The sequence below is a fragment of the Epinephelus moara genome, chromosome 22, assembly GCF_006386435.1.
Source record: "Epinephelus moara isolate mb chromosome 22, YSFRI_EMoa_1.0, whole genome shotgun sequence".
In the NCBI taxonomy this organism is placed as follows: domain Eukaryota; kingdom Metazoa; phylum Chordata; class Actinopteri; order Perciformes; family Serranidae; genus Epinephelus; species Epinephelus moara.
Window position 1 is genome coordinate 42556802 of NC_065527.1, and position 19812 is coordinate 42576613.

The 19812-nt window shown below is 40.1% G+C and overlaps 1 protein-coding gene across 6 annotated transcripts in view; it reads right to left on the reverse strand.

The window, feature by feature from the left end:
* cica (capicua transcriptional repressor a) overlaps positions 1-19812 on the reverse strand; it is a 51921-nt gene that overhangs the window by 21391 nt on the left and 10718 nt on the right. For all 6 annotated transcript variants that reach the window (XM_050033844.1, XM_050033847.1, XM_050033846.1 and 3 more), the window contains exons 4-9: positions 11021-11152; positions 9137-9290; positions 4529-4628; positions 4236-4418; positions 1423-1549; positions 916-1088 (exon numbers count right to left, since the gene is read on the reverse strand). In XM_050033844.1, the coding sequence (XP_049889801.1) occupies positions 916-1088; positions 1423-1549; positions 4236-4418; positions 4529-4628; positions 9137-9290; positions 11021-11152 (869 nt within the window). The remainder of the gene's footprint in view (positions 1-915; positions 1089-1422; positions 1550-4235; positions 4419-4528; positions 4629-9136; positions 9291-11020; positions 11153-19812) is intronic.

Here is a 19812-nt window from a genome sequence, read left to right on the forward strand (position 1 = left end):
TGCTCCATGAGCTGATGTTAACTTGTACACGAAGCAGAAAAAAACAAGAAAAAGAGTATTCAAAACAGTCTATAGCCTGAGGTTGTTGCTCATAAGGATTACTTTTACATATGTTTGCCTCATTAGTTGAAATTTCGGCCATGTTGAAAATAAAAATCCGATATTCTGACAGTAGAAAATAAGGAAAAGCATCATAGGTTCCCTTAAAAGAAAATATTTGAGTAGTTCCTGAGTGACACTGCTTCTTAACATTAAAAACTATACAGAAAAACCTTAAGGACTTCAGAACAACACTTCAGACAAGAGTAATATCGCTATTATCAAAGCATGCATACGTACACAGCTTTGCCACCAGCATTAAATAAGTGCCTTCAAAACAAAAGAGCTCACATGCAGGCCTATCCCTCTGTGATTAGGAGAGACGCAACAAACACCACAATGCCTTCAAAGGCACTAAAAAAGTAGAAAGTGAAACCTTTGAAGTTGGAGGCTGAGCTCCCCCAGAGCTTTCAGTCGGGCTTTCAGCAGCAGCAACTCAAGCCCTCACACAAAGAACTGAGAGAGTCCATTTGAACTGCTTTTGAACAGCGTACTTTCAGTTGTAGGGTTCATCCAAAATGCTCTGCAGTGTGAAGGACACACGTCTGCTGTCTATTAATATACACACGTGTTGGTGTGTGGGCGATTTACTTCAGTCTGGTGCTTTTATTTTCTGCATTTTCATTTATTTTCTTATTTGTTCTTTTGAAAGCAACAAATTAGTTTAGAGTGCAAAACTCAACTGAGAGCACATGATTTTAATTTAATCTAGCTTTAAGATTTAAATTAGCTGGTGATCTCGAAACATTTGCTTCACATTCTTAAATCTCCAGAGTCTCTTTGCTGCCTTTGAGCTACAGATTAACAACCACCTACCTTCTCTAGGTCTCTCTCTCTCTCCCTCTGCTCCAGGGTGTGCACCGCACTCTGGGAAAAGGCTCGGGGACGGGGGTGCTGCCCTGAAAACAGCCCCCCTCGACGCTCCGATCCCCCTGGCCAGCCCGAAACCCCTCCTTTCCCCTCTAGCACCTGAGACTCCGGATGGGGATCTGGAGAGGAGAGGAGAAAGACTGATCAAAGATCAAACATCACAGCGTATTATCATGGAACAGATCAATAAAACTGAGAAACAATTCCATAAAATCCACCAACGCTCTGTCTAAGAGCATCAGCAAAAAGGCTGCGATGGGCAACAAAAATCAGTATGTTTCTATAACTATACTGATTTTTTTTAGACAATCATTAAATATGCCTGAATGTTTTTTTTAATTGACTGAAGGATCTAAAACAGAAAAAAGATTCAAAGCAGCTGATGATTCACTGATCTAAGACGTTTTCCCTTCTTAAAGGCATGCTAATCAACACACATACATATACACACACCTATGCTCTCTGACATGCTCCTCTCCCGTGGCTCCTTTGGCGTCCCACGGCCCTCAGACAGTGACTTCCTGCGGTCCTTGTTGCACCACTTCCAGTCTGGGTGGGCTCTGAAATGGGCCTCTTTCACCTGGAGGAGGAGGAGGACAAGGAGGAGGAGAGAGCCTTTAATTTCCTGTTGAGTAGGGCTGTAAAATTGGCCGATAATTATGTTAGATTGTTTGATTATATGTAAGTTCGAACCATTCAAATATCTATTTTCATCAATTATTGTGTGGCTGATTGGCTGGCGTTTCAGACATTAAAGGGAAATTTCGGTTTATTTCAACCCGTCTCCTATCGTCCTAAATTTGTTTCAAGTGACTAGTGACATAGAAATAATAGTTAGCATGTTAGCCGTTAGCCTAGATAGCATAGTAGCGTCAGACCTGTTAAAACTTAAGTGAACGGACGTCCCTTCAAGTGCAAAGTTAGTCCACTAAACAAGCTTTTTTTTTCACAAAGACCGCCTCATATTGTTAGGATAAATGTCAGAGAACATATAGAAAACGACATGTAAACGTGTTGTCTTACCTTACCGGTGTGCTGCCATGTTTGTTTACCATTTAGCTCTGCTTTCCAAAGTGCGGCCGAAATATCGCGAGAACAAGCAGCGATCTCATAGCGTGCCTGAACAAGCAGCAACAGCTGGAGGCAGAACCGGACAGTAGCCTGAAAAGTTCATTCATTTATTTTATTAAAGATTTATAGAATAATGGCTGAGTTTTTGCCAGACTTCAACTTTGTGGAGGAGGAATTTGATTTTGCAGAGTTTGATGGCCGCCCTTATTTATTTGAGCCAGAATACACTGAAGAAGAGCTTTGTGAAATTGAAGAACAGAGGAGGAGAGAGAGAGAGGCGAAACAGGTAGAGGACGAGAGAGGAGGAATGGCTGCTGCAAGGCTGCATAGCTCTGGAGATTGGTGGTGTACCTGTGAAGGCTGTGCCCCAATGCCCACAGAAGAGGAATGCCTCTGTTGCAAGGAATGGGACCGGTTGCAGCCTTATTTTCAAGGTCTGGATGTGACCGAGGACGAGACACCTCCACCTGGAGTAGTATCCAGCTGGGCTTTATCTAGAGCTCGCGAGATTTATTTCGGCTGCGCTTTGGAAAGCAGAGCTAGATGGTAAACAAACATGGCAGCACACCGGTAAGGTAAGACAACACGTTTACATGTCGTTTTCTATATGTTCTCTGACATTTATCCTAACGATATGAGGCGGTCTTTGTGGAAAAAAAGCTTGTTTAGTGGACTAACTTTGCACTTGAAGGTTGCCCGTTCACTTACGTTTTAACAGGTCTGACGCTACTATGCGCCCCGGCTGTATCTAGGCTAACGGCTAACATACTAACTATTATTTCTATGTCACTAGTCACTTGAAACAAATTTAGGACGATAGGAGATAGGCTGAAATAAACCGAAATTTCCCTTTAAGCCATGCTCTTGTGGATCCATATTTTCATGACGTGTCCTCAGGTTGCTCGAGGTGAAATGCAGGGAAAAAATAGATTTTTAAGCACTGGCCCCACAGGCCACCAAGCCCAGGAATTTGGTGGTCAGAGTTCACTGTAGGTGGCCCAAATGTGAACTTCTCTATAAGTAACATAGAAAAGGCAATATGATGCAACTTAACAAAGCTGACACTTAGTACATTTTTCGCACTCTCTCTCACTTGCACCCAGCGTTGTGCCTGGGTCAGTCATATCTGCAATAAAAACATCATGAAAAGAAGTAGAAAACCTAATATACCTTAAACTTCTGCTTCCATTCACTTCTAAATTTTTGTTGCCGTTTTGTTTTTTCATAGTCTTGCTTTTGTGTTTCTGGATCTTCTGTTAGAGATCGCATTAGCAGTTTAAGTGAGCTTAATAAACCCATACTTCAGTAGCCCCGACATATGGGTAGCTAGCCGGTGACGAGTACTGTTCGCTGTTTTCATAGCATATTGAACTAAAAGGTGCAAAGGAATACGGATGTTTGTGGAACTGTAACGAGCCTTGTCGAAGGCTCGCAGTATGCGCATACTTTTAATTTAACCTTAATTTAGAGGTTATCTCATAGAGACACACAGTCTCTTTCTTAAGAGAAACCAGGGGCCACCTTCAGGGGATATTCAGTGGCCACAGAGTAACTTTTTGTGGCCATTGGCAATGGTTAATGTTGAACACTGGACTGGAGGGCTAACAGTAGCTTACAAGCTTGCATACAATTTTGTTTCTAGGTTCCACAATTTTGTTGTGTACTAACCAAAATACAAAGTATTTCCTTTCAGATTGCTGGTAGTGCAAATGGCTCTCTCTGTAGCTGAGCTATCTGCCACTATCACCACACGTCTGTTGATGAATTTTCCGCTCTTTTAGCTTAGTCTACATTTTATTTTCAATCAGTGAAAGCTACGTTGTGTGACTCCTGTCATGCAGCACATTCAGTGCAGCAGTCCAGGTCCATGCCAGCCATGGTAGTGCTGCCTTTTTTTTTTTTTTAAACAATCAAATATCAATTTTCACAGTCAAATGTCCTTTTAAAAAAAAATACAATTCAAGTATACACTCAAATTTAAAATATTTGATGACAGCCCTACTGTTGATGCAGTTTCAGTTTCTGTAGTTCAGCAATGATACTATTCACTGCTCATGGAAACTACCCAGTATTTCATCATCTAATTCTGAACAAGTTGCTTCTGCTGTTGATGAATCTGGAGGTCTGGAGCACAAAATTAAAAGCTTTAATATATTGGCTAAAGATTCACTACTGTTTTATGGCAGAGTGTTTACCTGGAAGGCTAGATCGTGGTACTGCTGCTTTTCGTTGGGCCCCAGAGCGTACCACCACTCCCCCAGGATCTTGCTGACTGTCCGGTTGTCCTGGTTGGGATGTCGCTGGTGCACCAGGGCCCGGTGGCGTTTACTGAAGATCATGAATGCATTCATGGGTCGGCGGATGTGGTCCTTCTCCCTCTGATTGGGGTTTGGAAGAGGACAGAAAGTTAAGTTTTATGGTAAGCATCTGTCTCTGTTTGTATTTTTCTGCCTTCTGTACTCATTGACTGTCCGCACAGCGAACTAACCTTTCTGTCTCCATCCTTGGGCAGAGCGCTGAGGGACTGTGTTCGTCTCTTCATGGGGCCAGTGGAGGGCGCCGGATCATTGGCCACACCCGGGGAGAACCTGCATTCACACACACAGAAAAAGTGAAACTGCTGAGTCCACAAGAGATGGGAAATCAAGGGAAATTCCTCACTTTGACTGACTTTCACAAAAGTGACAAGAATAAAGGGCTGTGAAGGATTTAGGGAGGAATTCAAGACATACTGGTCCTAATTTATTAAGATACTGTGTAAAAAGCCTAGGCTTTGATCTGTGTATGTATTTTGCATCTTTTTGGTCTGAAGACAAGATTCCATGAAGTTTTATTTAATGTACGTATGTTTAATGTGTCTTCTTTTGACCAGAAATGTGGACTTTTCTTGTGGGTATGCATCTCTACTACGGCCTTACAAACTGTTGGCCAGATGGTTTGAGTACAACGTATCCATGACAACACACAGAATAGGCTGTAAATGGACATGAGACCGTGTAACACAAACTACGGTGAAAACCCCAGTTGAGAGACACATATTCTGAACGTGCTGTGTGCATGTTAAAAGAATGCTATTAAAAGCAGAATAATATCTGTATATCCCACGTGTTAATCGGAAAATGCTACATTTGAAAAAAGTACTAAAATTCGGACTAAATATATGCTATTCAAATGACCCACGCCAAATTCAGAATCTAGTCATATTAGAAAAAAAATGGAATATTAATGTGCATCATTTTCCCTTTGTCTTCCTGACTTTCTTTTCCCTTTATTGACATTAATGTTAATATCTACGCACTTTTTTTCATCTGCTCAGCCTCGGATATTACCACTATGCATGCTAACTACTCAGTTAAGTCTACCGAAACTGCTATTTCTACTTCTACTGAATTGCATTCTTTCTGTGAGCCACTGGATTTTTTCAAGGAAAAAGCAACCAGACACAGTTAATATGAAAAGAACAAATAAATCCAGTTTGTGACAGCAAACTGGGATAAGTTTAAATTATCATTATTGTGTTGCAGCAGCTGGAGAAACAGAGCAGTAAAACAGACATTCATTTGTATACAAATTCTTATTGTCATCACAATAATGGTGGTTTATATTAGAGATGACACTTGTAGAGAGCCAAAAAGAAAGCACGAATAATAAAACATAAATCAAGACAGATGCAGAAAAAGGAACCCACCAGAAGGCTTCCCAACTATTAGCGACAAAGCAAAACTGTAGACTGATAAACCAGGGGTGAATAAACTCGGAATAACTTTTTCACGGCTCAACAGGCAAGAAAACAGTTTAAATTGTGAGCATAGCTGTTATGACCATTAAAACAGTCTTTTGAAACTGTCTTCAGAGAGAAAGTCTGAACCTTTCAGCTGTTCGAAGGTGAACTCTGCGTCGAGTCGTGACTTGGCATGAATGAGGCACTTTTTTGCCTTTTTGTCTCGTTTAACTTAAGTTATTTTGTTATATACAGCAAACACATAATGCAGCAAAGACTTAGAATGAGAAAAAAGGGCAAAAGAGTAACATGCACAGTGTCCATGAAGGGAGAAATTAAGCCAGAGCCAGCCAAGTTGTCAGGGGGATGTGAGGTTGGTTGGTAAAATACAAAAGAAACACAAAAAAGGAATCAAGAAGGGGTAACAGACAAAGACTGGACAGATGAGAAGCAGTAAATTAAAAAAAAAATACAATAAAACAATATAACTATATATTCTGTTTACACAGTCCTTATATAAAAAGGGTGGACTTTATTTTTTTGTCCCATGATTTTGTGTTAAAGTGACTAATGGGCTGCAGCTGGAAGCCACCAAACAGCCTGCAAAGAAACAATTCAGGGCATGTTCGCACCATTAATATATGTCCACTAAAAGTGCTTGATTTTGGCGCTGACAGGTTCAGATTGTTATTCTAAATGTCTGACAACTTATGGAAAGGATCCCTACAGAGATGAACCTTACTCTTTTTGTTTAAGAGTAAGATTATTTCTGTTTAACTAGGAAAAGTCCTGAAATTGATATCACCCCACCAGACTCCATTTAAATAAACAATAATTTTATTATTGTAAACACACTTTATTCAAAGCTGACGGAAACAAAACCAAACTCAGTAAATACATCTTGGTTCATCTTTCCACTGTACCAACAATCACCAACTCTGGCTTGGTTGAAGTAAACTCTTAATGCACCCAGTTAGATGTGAAAATATGCTGCCTCTATACACGCTAAAATTACTGTTTATTTAAATGGAGTCTGGTGGGTTTGGTTTTAACAATTTCGGGGCTGTTTTTGGTAAATAAAATTATCTTTCTCTTTGACAAAAAAGTCTTTCTCTGTAGGGATCCATTCCATAATGTTGTCAGAAACTTAAAATAATAATCTGAGCCAGTTAGTGGCAAACACAAGCACTTTTAGTGGATGTAAATTGATGGTTCATATTGCCCAGAGTGGTTACATTGCAGCCTGTGTTGCGGCTGTGTGGCTTTCCTTTTACATATATGTACAAAGATAAACTGTATCTTCCCATTTATACTTCCACAAAATATTTATGTGAGCGTATCCTTTCGAGTGTATCATGTGCTCTGTGCATCATATGTTACAGATCTAAATCAGATGTTTAGTAATTGTGGCCACTGTGTATTGTTTTAGTTGTATTTGTGTTTATGTGATGAAAAGCACGATAAAAATATTGTGAAAAAAGGAGAATGTACACATGCTTACATATGTATGCATCTGTAAGCATGTGTACAGTGGTGGTGTATTCAAGCAGGGTAAAACAGCTAATAAATGGAGCTGAAATCTTGTTAAATGAGTCGACTTTGTTTTTATTAATGCCATTAGTCTCTCCATTGAGCTGCAGCCAGATAACAGGTGTAACCACTGCAACATTGAGAGATTGCTGAAGCACTTCTTTCGGCGATGGCGGCCTTTGTGAGCACAGTGACCCTGAAAACATTCAAAACCACACTACCAGCCAGACAGCCACGCAGCCCGTCTGAGTCACTCTGAAAGAGCAATAACCCAGCCAGACGCAGAGACGCAGCCTGAGACTGAGTGGAATGAACAAGCACAGACTGTACAACTCTCTGCCAGACACACACACACACACACACACACACACACACACACACACACACACACACACACTGATGCAGCTGGTGGAAAAGTTGTTTGTTGTTGTTTGTTTCTTTCAATTTTTTGCTGTCAGAGGTGGATTTCAGTGCACCTGTTCTGAGAGTAGCGTCCTTGAGAGTTTTAAAGGCGATGATTCAAACTACGCCGACAAACTGTGTCTAATATAATCTACAGTTACTATCTGTTTTCTGGTGAGTCATACCAAGAGTCTCAGAAAGGAAACACAATGTATAAAGTGTTTGCTCAAAATGAGTTTACAACATTTAAATGTAACACCTAAACTTTTTTAGAGGACAGAGGGTTAGCTCAAGACACTACTGCTTTTTGTTTTTCCCTCTCCGTATTTTAAGTGTATGGAACAATGAAATGTAGCTACAGACTTTTTTTTTCCAAAATGAATACATATAATTTCGGAAGGAAACATTAACGGTCCATTGTGTAGGATTTAGGGGGATATACTGGCAGAAATGGAACATAATATAATAAGTATGTTTTCTTTTGTGTATAATCACCTGAAAATAAGAATTGTGTTTCATTACCTTAAAATGAGCTGTTTATATCTACATAGGGATCAGGTCCCTGTGCACAGGGATCACCATGTTGCACCGCCATGTTTCTACAGTAGCCCAGAATGGACAAACCAAACACTGGCTCAAGAGAGAGCAATACATGTGTTGGGGTCACCCACCCTAACAACCCCTCCTTGTCAAGCTGAACAGCATCAGAAAACGTGATGGTGAAACTGATTTTTTCAGTGTTTTTAGTGGTTTAAATCCCTGGGTCTGTTTGTTTTGGAGAGGAAGAGACCTCTGCGGATGAACAATGAACACTGAAGGAATTCTAACCAGGAGAAAATTCAGCTGGTCGCAATCCTCACCGCTAGATGCCACTAAATCCTACACACTGCTCCTGTAACACTTTACAAAAAACAAAACAAAAATCACAGTAGTAGTTAAATCAGGAATAAACTAAATTCCAAATTAAACAAATTCCTCCATACTATCTAAATAAACCAGTATCTATTCTAGAAAATAAATTGACAAGAGTTACGTCCCACTTCATTGAGTCTTTATGGGAATAACAGACAGGTTTAAATTATTGCACTTGCACGTAAACATGACCTAAATTAGATCAATGGTCGTCTGGCAGTTTCCTGTGTCTGACTGGCAGACTGGCCTCATTTCACAATGTGGTCACTGTGCCACAGCGCTACTCTACACCTGAATTTAAATTCAATCTTTTGTTTCTTCTTCTCTTGATTCTATTTGCCATCTGTAGTCACCACTAGACTTTGATGACCAACACAAAATACACTGCTGAGCACTTAACTGTTGCAGCCTGCAATGATAAATATTTTTTTTAATCATATGTGCCAAAAAGGCATTTGCAGAAAATGTCAAAATAATCAAGCACCATGATAATATCAGGGAGGAGGGTAAAATCAGCCTTTATGTACTTACGGGTCGTCTGTATCACTCTCTGTCTCGCTGTCAGCCCCACCCCTGTCTGCAGGAGGATTGTCATTGGTAGGGGGAGGGCATGACGGCGATCCCCTCTCTAGGTCTGGAGGGCCGGTCCGTCCGTCGCTTACCAGGGCCACACCACAACGAGGCTCTGAAAAATAAAAAGGCGTTTAAAAGCCAGTTAATACAATTTTTTTATGTAAGAAGTGTCATATGTGTGAACGTAGGGCTTCCCTAAATGCAGCTTGTTGATGGGCAGCTTTATTTGGGCTGTGGGAGGTGTGACAAACTCTGACTACATCTGTGTTATGATCTGTGGCAGTAGTAAGAAGAACAACATATAAAGGGAAATGTTCCGTAAGAGGTTTAGTGACGACATCCAAACATTACACAAGTATTTTGTCATTAAATATAGTAATTACAAAACTGAGTTGACACATTTTTTTATCTGCAGGTGTCTTTTTAACAAAGTTTTCTGTATGTATTAATGAGCTTGCTTCCTCTTCTATGTTTATACAGACAGAGATTAGCCACTACAACCCTAATAGTGTTTTGGTCTCTTCAAACAAATTCTTTTATGCTCATAGACCCTAAAATAGCAAACTGTCTACTGTTTTTAGAGATCAATAATGTGACACAGCTTTGAATGGGATGCCTTCCTTTCCTAAAAAGCAAACTGGTTTATTTAACAGTCTAGAGCTGAAATGATTAATCAGTTGACAGAAAATGACCCAGCAATCAGTGGTGTGCTGGAGGGCATACGCAGATCTACGACGTATACCCACCTCTTCTTCTGGCCGTTTATACCCACCTATCAGCCAAAAGGCTACCAGCATGTGTTGGAGAGTATATCCACTCCCTCCTCGGTAAACTACCCATCTGCCTAGTAGTACACCCACATCATCGACTACTACTACACCACTGTTGGTAACTTTTGTGATTCAAAAACAATTTGCTGCTTTTTTTACTATAACAGAAACCATCACAAAACGTTTCTGCTAAAGAGCTCAATGGCTACAGAAAAAGTATCATACCTTTTGTAATAAGTTTGTTTTGTTCTTACTACCTCTTGACTTTAGCTGTTTGTTTACTTTCCTCACTTCCATTTTTCTTCTGGAGTGCTGAGCTGAACTCCCAATCAGAATGATTTAATTCAAAGACGGGGCAGCGGCGAGGGAGACATTGCACTGACTAGGGCGACAGATGCTTTATGATGATGATTTATCAACTATTCACTGAAATGAATAATCAATAGCTGAGCCCTTATAAAGTCCTAAGCTAAGCCATGCTAAGCTAAGCTAAGCTATGATAAGATGTGATGAGATAATAAACTTTATTGATCCCACAAAAGGGAATTCACGTGTTACAAAACCTTGAGAGTCAAAAGGACCAAGGAAAGAAAGTGACTGAGTGACAAATTAAAAAAACAACAACCATGAAACAAAAAACACAACAAAAATACAAATAAGATAAAATATAAAAGGAAAGCATAAAATCTATATACACCACATAAATAAGGTCTGATGAGGCTCTGTGGAAGATTACTGACAGTCTCCACCAGTCAAAATGAGTCTCTGAATAGATTTTAGCACTCCAGTCAGTAAATAGTGTCATCAACAATATTACTGGAACTATATTGGTGTGAACACCAACTGTGCTGATTTGCAACTCAGTCGAAACTGTTTTGGGAAACACTGACTTGGCTGCTGGTACGGCCGACCAACATTTGTACTTGAGTGTTTTGGCAGAAACAGAAACCCTGCATATTACTTCCTGTTATGATTATTATATCGAGGGAAATACTTGTTTATACGGTGTAGTTTTCTATATTTTGGGCACAGGCAGTGGAATTCAGAGAAAAGGAATGGGGTCATTCGCTACCTTTGCTCTGATTGACAAGCTGTTGGCCATCAGCAGGCTGGGCAGCCGCTCCTGATTGGCTGGGCTCCAGGAAAGGGACAAGCGAATGCCAAGGGAACACTGGCACCGACCGAGGCTCCACGTTGGTCCAAACTGTGGGAACACGAAGGGAGAGAGGAGAGAGGAGAGAGAGAGAGAGAGAAAGTGAAATGTCATCATGTTTATTCGTCTCAGTATCATGGACTGTAGACAGAAGGTAACACTCTGCCCTCTGGCAGCATGTGAAGCCCTATGTGATCGTCAGCCAGCGATGAGCTAAAGCGCTACTAAAAACTACACTTTCATAGAAGCTGAGGACCATGAATGGAGTTGTGTATTCAGTCACCTACTCTGCCCCCATCTCCAACACACACACACACACACACACACACACACACACACACACACACACACACACGGACCATCCCTCAGGATAATGAGAGTTGAGGGGTCATGTGGTGTGATGTGATGAGGGAACCTGTTATTTTGTCCACAGAGATTCCAGACTCCAGACTACTCGCTGTCTAGACTGGTGCTGAGCTTCACACTCTGAACTCTCTGCAGTGGGAACCATTTCAAGACAAGACAGAATGCAGAGCAGAGTTACTACAGTTTTTAAATTTTCATTACATTTCATTTTCATTTAGACTTTCATGTTGTTTTGATTTGAGTTTAGTCTCAGGAGTGCACAAGTACTTTTAGGTTTATTTTGAGGAATTTACTTGTTTTTAGTGAAGTTTTCATTTAGTTTTAATGTCTAGTGTTTTTGGAGTATGATGAAGAAAGCCTTTTTATTATGAAAGCTACCAAAAGTAGTATAAGAGAATGTCTGACATTAAATAGAAAAATGGGTTTTTACACCAGTCTATAACCATTATGTTGAATTGTTGTCCCCATCTGAAGCTAGTTACTGTGTCATCAACAAGTCAAACACAACAGGACAAAGTGGTATACACAGGAAACAAACCGAATTTTACCTGCAATTCTGCATCGTTTAGTTTGTCTTTTTAATTGTAGTTATCACCAACAGCGACAACATTGTGAAAGTTGGTTTTGTTTTCACCTTGTGAGTCTCAGAGTGTGTATGTGTCATCACGGCAAAAGCGGAAACTATCACAGAAGCTGTTTTGAGTACTTTGAGGTGTTTCTACTGTCTGTCTGTGGATAGATTTTATCACTGCAAAAGCATCACAGCCATACAAAATACAGTCAGTAAATTTGAAAGGGGTGTAGTTGAGATCAAAATGAGGACTAGTTCGAAGATGTGTGTGGTCCGAGTAAGGGGTGCAGTATGTTTTCAGTAATGTATAATCACCTGGAACTAAGAATCACTATGTTTTTGTGACCCTAGAATGAGCTGTATATATTAACATATGGACTGAGTCTTTTCCCGCGGAGTCCGCCATGTCATTTCTACAGTAGCCCATAATGGACAAACCCAACACTGACTCTAGATAGGGCCATTCACATTCTTGTGTTGGCTACCGTAATTCTCCTACACATTTAGACACACAGGGGAAGTTTCACTTGGTTTCAATCTGCAACCTCACTGCTAGATGCCACTAAATCCTGGACACTAGACCTTAAATAAGACACAATCTCTACACTTAGTTGCTGTCTAACAAAAACCCTGTATCACAAAATTTTATCATTTTGCTCCCTACATGATAATGTTAATGTTGGTCTGTAGGTTCACCACTTTGATCCAAAGTGAAGTATCTCAACAACTATTTGATGGATCCCTCTGAAGTTTTGTGTAGACATTCATGCTCCCCAGAGTATGAATCCTAATGACTTCAGTGATCCCTTAAATACACTACCATCAGCCTCAGCTGTACTTTGTGTTTAGTGCTAATCAGCAAATGTTAGCATGCTAAACATAGTTGGTGAACATGGTAAACAATACACCTGCTAAACAGAAGTTTGTGCATGTGAGCACGCTAACTTTGGTATTTAGCCATCAGCATGGCTGTAGACTCTTTAGCCTTAATCCTACTTCTGAAGGCACATAAATCATTTAAAAACCTGTTGGGTTACCTGACAAAAGAATTGCTACAAAGCAGGAGACATTTTGGAGATACATAGGATTTCACAGGACGGCAACAATGTGTAAAACAAATCCTTCAATAGCTCATTTTGTTAGTTTCTAATTAATATTTCCTCAGAATCATCAACAGATGACACAACATGTTTATATCATAAAGATAAAATACCACAGAAAGCCCTGCTACAGCTAATACTACCACTACTATGACTGTATTATCACCATTACTACTACTGCCAATACTAGTACTACAACCACCATCCATACTACTACATCTTCAACAGCTACGAGTGCTACAACTACAAGATGACGTCATCAAATGTCTTGTTTTGTCCACAACCTGAAGATGTTTAGTTTATTGTCACAGAGGAGTAAAGAAACTGTAAAATATTCACATTTAAGAAGCTGGAGTCAGAGAATTTTGACTTTCATCTTTAAAAAAGTATTAAACTGATTAATCAATCATCAAATCAGTTGAATTAATTTATTAGTTGACAACTAATTGATTAATCTCTTTATCGCTGCAGCTCTAAACCACAAATATTACTGCAAATTTCATCACTGCTGTAGTTGTGAGCAATTCTACTTTGGGAATCAGTGCAATAGTTCATGGTTTTATCAGCAGCAGTTCATTCTAAGTGTCTGTACATTCATATATACAATACATACATTTTAAAACATTATATAATAACGATTTCAGCCTCAGCTTCACCCTCCACTCCTCCCCTGACTGCAGTATTCCTCATACAGGTCTAGCCTGGTGGACATAAACTGGCTATGAACTCTGCTGCAGCACTGCAATGTCCAGTTTCCATTAATAATTTTATAATAAAGTATTAAAATGATCTATTTTTAGCTAACCATCCGGCGGCTGTGGTTCATCTAAAATGGAGATCCAGATACTGCTGAGCTATACAACAAAGAAAGTGTAAACATATCCTGGATGTACGGTTCACGCTTCGCAAGAAGTTCATTTTTTTTTTTTTTTAAAGATATTTTTTTGGCCATTTTGCCTTTATTGGACAGGAAAGGTAAGCGTGAAGGGGGAGAGAGAGAGAGGGGGGATGACATGCAGCAAAGGGCCACAGGCCGGACTCAAACCCGGGCCGCTGCGGCAGCAGCCTTGTACATGGGGCGCCTGCTCTGCCACTAAGCCACCAGCGCCCCAACAAGAAGTTCATTTTTGAATGCAGATTTAGGCGTCACATGACTGTTCTCACTGTGCTCTCATGTTTGCACTTCTTACTACTTACTGGCAGTTTGCTGTTTGCATGAGGAACTTCAGCTGAGGAAGTGAGGCTTATTCAAATGTTTTACACGCCAGAAGTTGCTTTCTTAAGGGACCAGAAGTAGTACTGATGATGTACTTTGTTGTAAAGAATATATATCTTTTTGCGTTTCTACTTATTTGACCATCCACAGGCAGTTCAGAGGTTTGATATAGAACGCATCAGCAGTATAGCCCAAACAATACAGTTTTTAAGGGCAATAATGATATTAATATTTGGGAGTTAAACATTTTTACAATATATCAAGACAGCTGGTCACCGACGATTAGCTGTTGCTGCCATTCAAAGCAAAGCTGAACCATTAAACAGTCACAAAACTCTCACACTGATAACGAAGAGGCTCAACTCTGTCTTTAAAACCGTTAATAAACATTGGGTGACATTAGTGGTGTGATGCTAACAGTGACGGGCTGAGCAAATAAATACGCTGCATGCAGGTCAAATTCACAGTAAAGCTGCGTTAACTGGACAAAATATTGAATTCACAGCCATTGGCTGGATTAGTTATAACTGTTGTGGTAGCAACATCCTGACAGGACTGATACTAGGAGGGTATGTCAGAATATTCTGTGAGGCCACAAAGCAGTCAATACCAGGTTATTGGCATGTTTTAAACTTTTAAATTGATAAGATAGAACTTTATTAATCTGTTTTGCAGCAGTTGCAGTGCAAAGCAGGGAAGACAGTAAACATAAAGATATAAACACTAGAGATTATCAATCATGTTAATGACAACTTCCTTGTTCAAAATCCATTTTACTGCTATCTTGAGCTGGATTTAAGACCAAACTAACAATGACAATAAGGAGCGTATGCTGGCAGAAACAAACTGTTTCCATCTGAATGTAGCAAACGACATTTCTGGGACTAATCTAAATGACAACAGGAAATATTTACAGGGTCAAGAGTGTATTAAACCTGCCTTGTGTTAATACAACAGCGAAAATGCATTTGAGTCAGAATGTCACCCGGTGGAAGTGCAAAATCAACACTCTTCACTGCTTCCACCCACAGCTGTGGTCAAACACATAATTACAATTCAATCTGTCTTACTTTCCAACTCAACCAACTATCACTGTGTGCGGACTGAAATTAAAACATCATCAGTGAGAATAAACCTGTAGCAGGTGACATTTCAGCACTATTTAAAAGTATATTTTTCTCATTGTCATGAAACAGACCAAAACTAACAATTAACTGATCACAGACAGGTGTTATCTGTTTTTACCAAAGCCTAACAAACCATACTCTTCTGTGCCATAGAGCTCCACTGTTTCCATAAAGTATAGGAAACCCTTCAGTGAGCAACAGTGTTGGACTGCGTGACATTTGAAATTCTTGCAATAAACATGGGCACTGTAATTTAGGTCAAGTTTATCTGTCAAACACCACACTACTCCTGTAATTACCCACAAGAACACCAAATGTGTATTCATCCACCGTTAAAAATAGTCCCCAACAAATGCAAAATTTTCTCCTGTTTGAGTAACATTTGGTAAAACTACAGTGCCCTGTTGTTTCCGGAAATTGCTGAGCCTTTTTGAAAAATGAAACTATGTACAGTGGTGGAAAAAATAATACTGCAATACTACAATACTGTCCTCTGAAATGTTGTAGAGTATAATGTAGCCTAAAATGGAAATACTTAAGTAAAGTACAAGTATTTCAAAATTTAAGTGTACTCAGTTACACTCCATCACTGACTACAGCCACTTTTATGTTGCCTGTTCAAGGCGGGAATGTTGTGCCATTATTTTGGCTCACCGTTCTGTATTAAAAGTACAGTTGCTAAATGGAAGGACAAAGTTGTCTCGCCTTTAAGTTGGCAGTGGAGGTAGTAAGATGTCTGTGTGAAAGGGACAGCTGGCCGGACAGGAGGGGTTTTGGCGGCATAGAATGTGCGCAACCCACCACCAGGAGACGTAAAAAGCAACCATTTGATGTTAGCAGCTAACTCAAAGAAGAAGAACAACAGCTGAAAATGTAACGTAAATTGGAGAGACAATGAGGTCTGGGAGCATCTCATCCTCCAAACAGAGGACAAGATCAGCCACCATTTTACAGGGATGGTAAATGTTTGCTATTGTCATGGTACACTATTGTTATTGTTTAATAAACACTAACCAATGCTTATGTCATATATCACACTAGAGGGCAATGCTAGTGTGTCACACATCACGCCCATTATGTCTCTTTTACTTCTGGAATGCTGTCATGCTATGTAAAATTACACTCAAGGGTGGCATTATGTTGCCGTTGTTTGAATCTGAATTTTAAAAAAAACAAAGCGGACGTAATTAAGGGACTTTGTCACCGTCCTATCACGGGATCTCTGTGTGAAATGGGCTTATGTACTGAAGACAATGTGTTTTTTAAAGTACATTTCAGAAGGGCTTGAGGTTGAGTATCAGACTGGGAAAGTGAAAAGAGACACAGACATTGTTGGCTCTTAATTTTTCACGAGATCTGATGACAGTGAAAAAAAAATAACATATTAGCTTTATCCTTTAAGGTGCTAAACAAATCTTCAAACTTTTAAAGGACCTGCTGACACCCTGAAGAGGTGAGGTATGAATATTCCAGGAAAACACTGACAGTCGTGAGTTGTGAAAAATATCAGCGACAGGAACACTGTGCAGATAACCATCTGTCTCTATTGGTTTACTTGAAGCGCTGACAGTGACGACTAGCGAGAGGCAGCGGTGAGAGAGCGATACACCTGACAGGTTGAGCAGCTGTTTTCAGGCTTTAAGGTGGAGAAATTATGCGTCTCATCTGCAGATATCCACCTGTCCTTTGACTACACATTACCACCACTTGGAGAATTTTTCAAATAATTTCTCCTGTGGGTCCAAAAGCAGTAATACAGTTCCTGAGCTGTGTAACAAGATGGGACTTCAGCTACTCTTATCTCTCCTTCACTGAAGGCTGCAGACGTACTCAAAGCGAGCAGTAATGAAACTTGTGATGCTAATGCAGCTGCACTCGAGCTGGGCTATATTTAGGAGAGAGATCTCAGCCGTGGGGGCCTCCACTGCCTTCTGCCTGTGTTTGTTTCTGCGCTCGCTGTGGCTCTAGGTGTTTTTAAAAATGTATGGCGGAGGAAACGTAACGCTACAGAGGCAGGTGGCTGTTAGAAGCAGTGCGAGGGATGTGAGAGAGGGAGAGAGAGGAATAAAAGTGCACTCCGGTAATCAGCTCAGGCCTCAACGCTTTACTGCGCTAATTCTACTGGTGGAAACCGTGTATCCATGACAACACGCCGGCAATATGATTACTCCTTTTTCTGCTGAGAGTGATGAAACACATTCACATCACACTGGACCTGCCCTTGATGCCCTGTCTGAGGTTGTTGATTGTCTGGAACAGCGAGATGAGTGTGTGTGTGTCTCTTTATGTGTGTGTGTGTGTGTGTGTGTGTGTGTTTGTGTCTCTTTGTGTGTGTGTGTGTGTGTGTGTGTGTGTGTAGTGCAGGAGGAGGTGTGAATGTCCTTGCTGCTCTCTGCACTCTGCTCTCAGTCTTGCATGTCTAGACATGTCAATATTCTTGCCCTTTTAAAGTTTCAGTGAAACACCGACACACACCCACACACACAGATATGAAAAAGGTGACACCCCCTGCACACGCACACTCAATAACTCTGACACTACACACATTACTGAGTCACAAATTACACACAGTGAGCAGCAGGTCTGGGTGGCTGCCTGTGCTAATGATATATCAAACCTTTTCTGATCCTGACACCTCAGAGGAAAAAGGTTTCACTCTGAAGTCGTCTGAATAAAGTCAAGAAATTATCATTTAATCAGAAAAGGGTGAGGAAACACTGAATATTCAAATTTAGAAGTCAGAGATCCTCATGCTATTACTACTTTTCACACAGGTCCTCTCTAGCTGCAACCACGCTACATTTCCTGAACGAACATCTGCACTGTACTGACTTAAAATACAACCTTTTGTTTTATCAAATACCAGCGTGAACACTGAAACTGAAAGACCTATAAATTGCCAATATCCCTGTGCACTAAATGCCTGCACATTTATGCCACTTTCGATTTTCAGATTTAGAAAAGTGTTGTGCTAAAATGACACCGTGCATTTCAAAATGGAAACTATCTTCCTCATTCCTATATTCAAAGTAACATTTCTGAGTTTGGGCTGTAATATCGCAAGGTTGGCATGGAAACAAGCACACAGTATATGATTAACCCAAACACCTCTATTTCTCAGTGGCCAATTTTCTTACATCCAACAGAGAGCACACAGAGCGGACTGATTTTTGCCCAAATGCATACTTTGAAAGAGGGTGCACAAAATGCTAAAAAGGGTGATTCAGCCTTTTTCATCCTCCCTCAAACAACACGGTGATATTTCTGGCATTTAGAGAACAACTGGTGTGTTAGAGAGTTAGCTGATGGTATGATTTAAGAACATAATGAGGAAATTAAACATACTCTAAAACTGTAGAACACCAAAATCTACATGCAGAACTGAAGCCAGAGATGTTTCCGAAAGGAGACGGCGCACTAAAGAGTCATTTCCTGTATCCATGTCACGTAGGTTTTGCCACTGACCCACCCCTTTAAGAAACTAACAGCAAGTCCTGATTGAGTCACCATTTTGGAGATAAAGCTACAGTTAAGCAGAACATGACAAAGCTAAGTTGTATCCAACCCATGACATCATCAGACTAAAGGAACAAAAGCAAACTGAGAGAATTCAATACTAAGACAAACTCAACGAGGACACCAGGGACTGTTATTTGACTAGACTGTTTTCTTCTAACACTGATCCACACGACCTAAAAGCAAAAAGTTTGAAAAAGAAACAGATGGCTTCTGTGATCTAACTTAGACTAGATCACTCGAGACCATTGAACAGAGCCAACTTTTTTGTCTTGTCTTTACTCGTCACTGCATAATGAACAGAAATTTCACCATTTTTTGTGGTTAATATTTTGTCATTTACATTGTTGTTGCAATTTAGTCGTGAAATAAAAAATCACCAAATGTTCAAAAAGGAGCAGAAAGAAATCTAATAATGAAGTTATTTAACGCTATATGCTTTAAACATAAAAGCAAATGCAAAGAAAATGCAGAATACCTGAAAAATGGCTATTAAAACCATAATGAACGGTTAGAGCAAGTTTTACGTCATCTGTCAAAGACCAACGAGTGAAGTGAACGTGAACACAGAATATGACTGATTCTTCCGCACTATAGCCACCCAAGTAAATACTGGACCCATTTTCCACAAGACACAGGTCTTTCGAACATTCTGAATTCCAAAATGGCATTTTTCAGATGGACAAATGAGGAGAAAATTAACTTTGTTTGAGACCTGTCTCTGTCTCAACAACACACTCTTGCGTGATCTTGGACCAACTCACGTGATCTTGTACTGGGTTGATATCAGAATATCAGATTTCACGCTGGCAGAT